The following is a 9,853-nucleotide window of genomic DNA, read 5'->3' as shown; positions in this document are numbered from 1 at the left end:
AGACAAAGACATTACAGGAAAAGAAAACTATAGGCCAATATCACTTAATATTGATATAAAAATCCTCAGCAAAGTACTAGAAAACTGAATTCAGCAGCATGTTAAAAAGGATTACACACCATGACCAAGTGGAATTTATTTTCATGATTAAAACACTCAACGAATTAAGAATAGAAGGAAACCACCTCAACATAAAAAGGGCCACATATGACAAACAGACAGCTAACATCATATTCAATAGTGAAAAACTGAAAGCTTTTCCTCTAAAATCGGGAATAAGACAAGGATGCCTGCTTTTGCCACTTCTGGTCAACAGAATATTGGAAGCCCTAGCAAGAGCAATTAGGCAAGAAAAGGAAACAAAAAGCATCAAGATTGGAAAGAGAGAAGTAAAACTATCTCTGTTCACAAAAGACATAATCTTATATATAGAAAATTCTAGAATACACACACACTCACACACACACACACACACACAAACTGTTAGAACTAATAAACAAATTCAGCAAAGTTGAAGGATACAAAATCAACACAAAGCAATCAGCTGTGTTTCTATACACTAACAATGAATAATTCAAAAAGGAAAATGAGGAAATAATTCTATTTTCAATTGCATCAAAAAGAATAAAATTCTTGGTAATTAATCTAACCAGGGAGGTTAAAGACTTGTATACTGAAAACTACAAAATGTTGCCGAAAAAAATTAAAGATATATAAGGAAACACAGCCCATTTTGTGGATTGTAGGACTTAATATCGTTAAATGTCAATGCTATCCAAAGTGATCTATGGATTTAATGGCAATCCATATCAAAATCCCAACAATATTTTTTTGCATAAATAGAAAAATCCATTCTAAAATTTTTTTAAATTTAATTTAATTTATTGTTTTAAACAGCAGGTTCTTACTAGTCATAAATTTTATACACATCAGTGTATACATGTCAATCCCAATCGCTAAATTCAACACACCACCATCCCCAACTCCCCAGGGCTTTCCCCACTTGGTGTCCATACATTTGTTCTCTACTTCTGTGTCTCAACTTCTGCCCTGCAAACCGTTTCATCTGTACCATTTTTCTAGGTTCCACATACATGCATTAATATACGATATTTGTTTTTCTCTTTCTGACTTACTTCACTCTGTATGACAGTCTCTAGATCCATCCACGTCTCAACAAAAGACTCAGTTTCGTTCCTTTATATGGCTGAGTAATATTCCATTGTATATATGTACCACATCTTTATCCATTCATCTGTCGATGGGCATTTAGGTTGCTTCCATGACCTGGCTATTGTAAATAGTGCTGCAATGAACATTGGGGTGCATGTGTTTTTTTCAATTATGGTTTTCTCTGGGTATATGCCCAGTAGTGGGATTGCTGGGTCATATGGTAATTCTATTTTTAGTTTTTTAAGGAACCTCCATACTGTTCTCCATAGTGGCTATATCAATTTACATTCCCACCAACAGTGCAAGAGGGTTCCCTTTTCTCCACACCCTCTCCAGCATTTGTTGTTTGTAGATTTTCTGATGATGCCCATTCTAACAGGAGTGAGGTGATACCTCATTGTAGTTTTGATTTGCATTTCTATAATAATTAGTGATGTTGAGCAGCTTCTCATGTACTTCTTGGCCATCTGTATGTCTTCTTGGAGAAATGTCTATTTAGGTCTTCTGCCCATTTTTGGATTGGGTTGTTTGTTTTTTTAATATTGAGCTGAATGAGCTGTTTATATATTTTGGAGATTAATCCTTTGTCCGTGGATTCGTTTGCAAATATTTTCTCCCATTCTCAGGGTTGTCTTTTCGTCTTGATTGTGGTTTGCTTTGCAAAAGCTTTTAAGTTTCATTAGGTCCCATTTGTTTATTTTTGTTTTTATTTCCATTACTCTAGGAGGTGGATCAAAAAAGATCTTGCTGAGATTTATGTCAAAGAGTGTTCTTCCTATGTTTTCCTCTAAGAGTTTTATAGTGTCCGGTCTTACATTTAGGTCTCTAATCCATTTTGAGTTTATTTTTGTATATGGTGTTAGGGAGTGTTCCAATTTCATTCTTTTACATGTAGCTGTCCAGTTTTCCCAGCACCACTTATTGAAGAGACTGTCTTTTCTCCATGGTATATCCTTGCCTCCTTTGTCATAGATTAGTTGACCATAGGTGCGTGGGTTTTTCTCTCGGCTTTCTATCTTGTTCCATTGATCTATATTTCTGTTTTTGGGCCAGTACCATATTGCCTTGATTACTGTAGCTCTGTAGTATAGTCTGAAGTCAGGGAGTCTGATTCCTCCAGCTCCGTTTTTTTCCCTCAAGACAGTTTTAGCTATTCGGGGTCTTTTATGTCTCCATACAAATTTTAAGATTTTTTGTTCTAGTTCCGTAAAAAATGCCATTGGTAATTTGATAGGGATTGCATTGAATCTGTAGATTGCTTTGGGTAGTAGAGTCATTTTCACAATTTTGATCCTTCCAATCCAAGAACATGGTATATCTCTCCATCTGTTGGTATCATCTTTAATTTCTTTCATCAGTGTCTTATAGTTTTCTGCATACAGGTCTTTTGTCTCCCTAGGTAGCTTTATTCCTAGGTATTTTATTCTTTTTGTTGCAATGGTAAATGGGAGTGTTTCCTTAATTTCTCTTTCAGATTTTTCATGTGTATAGGAATGCAAGAGATTTCTGTGCATTAATTTTGTATCCTGCAACTTCACCGAATTCATTGATTAGCTCTAGTAGTTTTCTGGTGGCATTTTTAGGATTCTCTATGTATAGTATCCTGTCATCTGCAAAAAGTGACAGTTTTACTTCTTTTCCATTTGAATTCCTTTTATTTCTTTTTCTTCTATGATTACCGTGGCTAGGACTTCCAAAACTATGTTGAATAATAGTGGTGAGAGTGGACATCCTTGTCTTGTTCCTGATCTTAGAGGAAATGCTTTCAGTTTTTCACCGTTGAGAATGATGTTTGCTGTGGGTTTGTTGTATATGGCCTTTATTATGTTGAGGTAGGTTCCCTCTATGCCCACTTTCTGGAGAGTTTTTATCATAAATGGGTGTTGAATTTTGTCAAAAGCTTTTTCTGCATCTATTGAGATGATCATATGGTTTTTATTCTTCAATTTGTTCATATGGTGTATCACACTGATTAATTTGCGTATGTTTAAGAAACCTTGCATCCCTGGGATAAATCCCACTTGATCATGGTGTATGATCCTTTTAATGTGTTATTGGATTCTGTTTGTTAGTATTTTGTTGAGGTTTTTGCATCTATATTGATCAGTGATATAGGTCTGTAATTTTCTTTTTTGGTAGTATCTTTGTCTGGTTTTGGTATCAGGGTGATGGGGGCCTCATAGAATGAGTTTGGGAGTGTTCCTTCCTCTGCAATTTTTGGGAAGACTTTGAGAAGGATGGGTGTTAGCTCTTCTCTAAATGTTTGATAGAATTCACCTGTGAAGCCAACTGGTCCTGGACTTTTGTTTGTTGGAAGATTTTTAATCACAGTTTCAGTTTCATTACTTGTGATTGGTCTGTTCATATTTTCTGTTTCTTCCTCGTTCAGTCTTGGAAGGTTATACCTTTGTAAGAATTTGTCCATTTCTTCCAGGTTGTCCATTTTATTGGCATAGAGTTGCTTGTCGTAGTCTCTTAAGATGCTTTGTATTTCTACAGTGTCTGTTGTAACTTCTCCTTTTTCATTTCTAATTTTATTGATTTGAGTCCTCTCCCTCTTTTTCTTGATGAGTCTGGCTAATGGTTTATCAATTTTGTTTGTCTTCTCAAAGAACCAGCTTTTATTTTTATTGATCTTTGCTATTGTTTTCTTTGTTTCTATTTCATTTATTTCTGCTCTGATCTTTATTTCTTTCCTTCTGCTAACTTTGGGTTTTCTTTGTTCTTCTTTCTCTAGTTCCTTTACGTGTAAGGCTAGATTGTTTATTTGAGATTTTTCTTGTTTCTTGAGGTAGGCTTGTATAGCTATAAACTTCCCTCTTAGAACTGCTTTTGCTGCATCCCATAGGTTTTGGATCATCGTGTTTCCATTGCTATTTGTCTCTAGGTATTTTTTGATATCCTTTTGGATTTCTTCAGTGATCTCTTGGTTATTTAGTAATGTATTGTTTAGCCTCCATGTGTTTGTGTTTTCTACGTTTTTTTCCCTGTAATTCATTTCTAATCTCATAGCGTTGTGGTCAGAAAAGATACTTGATATGATTTCAATTTTCTTAAATTTACTGAGGCTTGATTTGTGACCCAAGATGTGATCTATCCTGGAGAATGTTCCATGCACACTTGAGAAGAAAGTGTAATCTGCTGTTTTTGGATGGAATGTCCTATAAATATCAATTAAATCTATCTGGTCTATTGTGTCATTTAAAGCTTCTGTTTCCTTATTTATTTTCACTTTAGATGATCTGTCCATTGGTGTACGTGAGGTGTTAAAGTCCCCCACTATTATTGTGTTACTCTCAATTTCCTCTTTTATAGCTGTTAGCAGTTGCCTTATGTATTGAGGTATTGAGATGCTCCTATGTTGGGTGCATATATATTTATAATTGTTATATCTTCTTCTTGGATTGATCCCTTGATCATTATGTAGCGTCCTTCCTTGTCTCTTGTAACATTCTTTATTTTAAAGTCTATTTTATCTGATATGAGTATTGCTACTCCAGCTTTCTTTTGATTTTCATTTGCATGGAATATCTTTTTCCATCCCCTCACTTTCAGTCTGTATGTGTCCCTAGGTCTGAAGTGGGTCTCTTGTAGACAGCATATATATGAGTCTTGTTTTTGTATCCATTCAGCAAGCCTGTGTCTTTTGGTTGGAGCATTTAAGCCATTCATATTTAAGGTAATTATTGATATGTATGTTCCTATGACCATTTTCTTAATTGTTTTGGGTTTGTTTTTGTAGTTCCTTTTCTTTTCTTGTGTTTCCCACTTAGAGAAGTTCCTTTAGCATTTGTTGTAGAGCTGGTTTGGTGGTGCTGAATTCTCGTAGCTTTTGCTTGTCGGTAAAGCTTTTGATTTCTCCATCGAATTGGAATGAGATCCTTGCCAGGTAGAGTAATCTTGGTTGTAGGTTCTTCCCTTTCATCACTTTAAGTATATCATGCCACTCCCTTCTGGCTTGTAGAGTTTCTGCTGAGAAATCAGCTGTTAACCTTATGGGAGTTCCCTTGTATGTTATTTGTCATTTTTCCCTTGCTGCTTTCAATAATTTTTCGTTGTCTTTAATTTTTGCCAATTTGATTACTATGTGTCTCGGCGTGTTTCTCCTTGGGTTTATCCTGCCTGGGACTCTCTGCGCTTCCTGGACTTGGGTGGCTATTTCCTTTCCCATGTTAGGGAAGTTTTCGACTATAATCTCTTCAAATATTTTCTCGGGTCCTCTCTCTCTCTTCTCCTCCTGGGACCCCTCTAATGCGAATGTTGTTGCGTTTAATGTTGTCCCAGAAGTCTCTTAGGCTGTCTTCATTTCTTTTCATTCTTTTTTCTTAATCTGTTCTGCAGCAGTGAATTCCACCATTCTGTCTTCCAGGTCACTTATTCTTCTTCTGCCTCAGTTATTCTGCTATTGATTCCTTCTAGTGTAGTTTTCATTTCAGTTATTGTATTGTTCATCTCTGTTTGTTCTTTAATTCTTCTAGGTCTTTGTTAAACATTTCTTGCATCTTCTCGATCTTTGCCTCCATTCTTTTTCTGAGGTCCTGGATCATCTTCACTATCATTATTCTGAATTCTTTTTCTGGAAGGTTGCCTATCTCCACTTCATTTAGTTGTTTTTCTGGGGTTTTATCTTGTTCCTTCATCTGGTACATAGCCCTCTGCCTTTTCATCTTGTCTATCTTTCTGTGAATGCGGTTTTTGTTCCACAGGCTGCAGATTGTAGTTCTTCTTGCTTCTGCTGCCTGCCCTCTGGTGGATGAGGCTATCTAAGAGGCTTGTGTAAGTTTCCTGCTGGGAGGGACTTGTGGTGGGTAGAGCTGACTGTTGCTCTGGTGGGCAGAGCTCAGTAAAACTTTAATCTGCTTGACTGTTGATGGATGGGGCTGGGTTCCCTCCCTGTTGGTCATTTGGCCTGAAGCAACCCAACACTAGAGCTCACCTGGGCTCTTTGGTGGGGCTAATGACAGACTCTGGGAGGGCTCACGCCAAGGAGTACTTCCCAGAACTTCTGCTGCCAGTGTTCTTGTCCCCACGGTGAAACAGAGCCACCCCCTGCCTCTGCAGGAGACCCTCCAGCACTAGCAGGTAGGTATGGTTCAGTCTCCCCTGGGGTCACTGCTCCTTCCCCTGGGTCCCAGTGCGCACACTACTTTGTGTGTGCCCTCCAGGAGTGGGGTCTCTGTTTCCCCCAGTCCTGTCGAAGTCCTGCAATCAATTCCCACTAGGATTCAAAGTCTGATTCTCTAGGAATTCCTCCTCCCGTTGCCAGACCCTCAGGTTCGGAAGCCTGACATGGGGCTCAGAACCTTCATCCAGTGGGTGGACTCCTGTGGTATAAGTGTTCTCCAGTTTGTGAGTCACCCACCCAGCAGTTATGGAATTTGATTTTACTGTGATTGCACCCCTCCTACCATCTCACCGTGGCTTCTCCTTTGTCTTTGGATGTGGGGTATCTTTTTTGGTGAGTTCCAGTGTCTTCCTGTCGATGATTGTCCAGCAGCTAGTTGTGATTCTGGTGTTCTCGCAAGAGGGAGTGATAGCACGTCCTGCTACTGTGCCATCTTGGTTCCTCCCCCGACCCATTCTGAAATTTATATCGAATCTCAGGGATCCCCCGAATAGCCAAAACAATCTTGAAAAACAAAATCGCAGGGGTCATAATTCCTGATTTCTAAATTATCTACAAAGCTACACTAATCAAAACAGTGTGGTACCGTCATAAAGATATATAGACCAATGGAATACAATAGAGAACCCAGAAATAAACCCTTGTATACGTGGTCAAATGATCCTTGATGAGGATGCCAATACCATTCAATTGGGAAAGAACAGTCTTTTCAACAAATGGTGTTGGGCAAATAGAATACCTACATGCAAAAAAAAAAAAAAAAAAAATGAAGCTGGACCGTTTCATTACCCCATATGCAAAAATTAACTCAAAACGAATCAAAGACCTAAGTGTTAGCACTAAAACTATAAAACTCTTAGAAGAGAACACAGGAGAAAATCTTTATGACATTAGATTTGATTTCTTGGATGACACCAGAAACACAGGCAACAGAAGTTAAAATAGATTAAATTAAAAACTGTGCACCAAAGAAGACTATTATTAATGGAGTGAAAAGGCAACCTATGAAATAGGACAAAATATTTGCATAACATATACCTAATAAGGGGTTAATATCCAGAGTATAAAGAACTCCTAAAGCTCAACAACAAAACAACAACAACCTGATTCAAAAATAGGCAAAGGACTTGAATAGACATTTCTCCAAAGGATACATACAAATGGCCATAAGTACGTGAAAAGTTGCTCAGCATCCCTATTCATTAGAGAAATGCAAATCAAAACAACAATGAGATACCACCTCACATCCATTAGGATGACAACAGAAAATAACAAGTGTTAGTGAGGTAATGGAGTAACTGCAACATTTGTGCACAGCTGGTAGGAACATAAAATGGTGCAACCGCTATGGAAAACAGTATGGCTATTCTTTTAAAAATTCAACACAGAATTACAATTTGATCCAGCAATTCCACTTCTGGGTACATACTCAAAAGAACTGAAAACAGAGTCTCAATGAGATATTTGTACACCTGTGTGCATAGTAGTATTATTAACAGTAGCAAAAAGGTGGAAACAATCCAAAATTCTTTGACAGATAAATGGATAAACAAAATATGGTATATACTTACAATGCAATAGTATTCAGCCTTAAAAAGGAATGAAATTCTGACATATGCTAAAACATGGATGTAACTTGAAGACATTATGCTAAGTGAAATAAGGCAGACACAAAGGACAAATATTTTATGATTCCACTTCTGTGAGGTACCTACCACAGTCAAATACATTGAGACATAACGTAGAACATAAAGTTGTTACCAGGGGCTGAGAAGAGATAAGAAAGGAGAGCTATCGTTTGTCCGGTCCAGAATTTCAACATTTGGTTTGCTGAAAATTCTAGAGATGGATAGTGGTGATGGCTGCACAGTGTGAGTGTACTTACTTAATGCTTGCTATAGACTGAATGTTTGTGTGCCCCTAAAATTCATATGCTGAAACCTAATGCCTAAATATGATGGTATTTAGAGGTGAGGCCTCTGGGAGGTGTTTAGGCCATGAGGGTAGAGTCCTGATGAATGGGATTAGTGCTTTATAAAAGAGACCCTAGAAAACTCCCTCACCCTTCTACCATGTGAGGACACAGAGAGAAGATGGCTATCTATGAAGCAAGAAGCAGGCTCTCACTAGACACTGAATCTGCCAGTACCTTGATCTTAGACTTCCCAGCCTCCAGAACTGTGATAAATAAATGTTTTGTGTTTATAAGACACTCAGTTTATGGTATTTTGTTAAAGCAGTCCAATGGGCTAAGACAATGACATTGAATGGTACACTTAACAACGGTTAAAATGGTAAATTTTATGTTATGTTTATTTTATGATAATAAAAAAAGAATATATAGTTGTATCTGCTTCTGTATCAACAAAGTAACTCTGAAAGAATTAGTTAGAAAAATATATATTCTTTGCTAGCTTTCCTTCATCTTGTCCCTTACTTTAAGATTTCTGGGAATGTTCAGTTGGCAATTGGAATATGATCAGAAGTAGTGTTCTTTAGAACTTGCATCAGGGAGGGAGAGAACTGGTTGGAAGGGGACTGGCAGAATTTCCCCAGGTTTACTCCCAGCTTGGATATAATGGGAGGTAAAGCAATTCCTTTTAAAAAGATAGTCATTGTGCATCGTTTTTTACTGTGCACCCTTAATTCCAAATCAGTTAGTTATCTGATTCTATCCTACGATATCCTGGTCAGGATGTTAGAGAAAGAATTCTCCTGCCAAAGAGTTTGAAAGCACAAAGTCAATGAATCTCATGACTCTCCAAGAACAGTGTCACCCATGCCCAGGGAGCCTCTGATTTACCAAACTACCTTTATAATTTCTGTGACATAAGAATGGTAAAAGGAGTAATAGGTAACACATAACTAGAAGAAAACCAAAGTTCTGCTCAATTAGGTCTTATATATTCAAATATATATATCAGTAAAGGTCATCAAAGATAATACTGAGTAAATGATTTTTCATAACCTTTCAAAAATATCTCTAGGCTATACTTTTATTTTATATTTTATACAACTATATTTTACATATATTTTTCTTTCTCTGCTATTTTGACTTATGACTTTATAACCAAACTTGATAAAATGTGACTGCATGTAAGAAAAAAAAGAAGAAAAGTGGGATGGGGAATTCAAATGAAAATACTAATAGTATTATGCTCATTATAAACAAGGAAATTTTTAATGCAGGGAAAATTGAAGAGAATCCACCAAGACCTGAAACTGATGAGGACACTCAGACAAACTTGGAGAGTTTCACCAGAACAGCACCTGGAGGTGCATTTGTGGTTTCAAATGTTTCAAAACTTCCCTTACCTGACCTCTACCCACCAAGTCAAATCACAGACCTTGAAGCCACACCTGATGGGGATGAGATCAGAATAACATGGACAGCATCAGGAGATGATTTTGATGTTGGAAAAGGTAAGGATGAAGTTCATACAGTATTGATTAAGTGAAAGGTACTCGTTGCAAAAGCAAGGGTGAATGGGTGGGTAAGAGGAAAATAATTTTTAACTGATAGCTCAGAAAAGTATTAATTTTATAATCTCATGT

General features: G+C 37.2%; 1 protein-coding gene and 1 long non-coding RNA gene across 4 annotated transcripts in view; one reads left to right on the top strand and one right to left on the bottom strand.

The window, feature by feature from the left end:
- The window catches only part of LOC309604795, a 184,717-nt gene that overhangs the window by 53,612 nt on the left and 121,252 nt on the right, over positions 1–9,853 (bottom strand). The gene's annotated exons all lie outside the window — the stretch shown is intronic.
- The window catches only part of LOC309604638 (calcium-activated chloride channel regulator 4-like), a gene marked incomplete at its 5' end in the record, with an annotated part of 27,355 nt that continues 26,922 nt past the window's right edge, over positions 9,421–9,853 (top strand). The window contains one exon of the mRNA XM_082339485.1: positions 9,421–9,721. Within this exon, the coding sequence (XP_082195611.1) occupies positions 9,421–9,721 (301 nt within the window). The remainder of the gene's footprint in view (positions 9,722–9,853) is intronic.

Source organism: Balaenoptera borealis (assembly GCF_965194805.1).
Source record: "Balaenoptera borealis genome assembly, chromosome: 1".
NCBI classification, from domain to species: Eukaryota; Metazoa; Chordata; class Mammalia; order Artiodactyla; family Balaenopteridae; genus Balaenoptera; species Balaenoptera borealis.
Note: the sequence above shows the minus strand (reverse complement) of the source record. Positions and strands in the feature narration are given on the sequence as shown.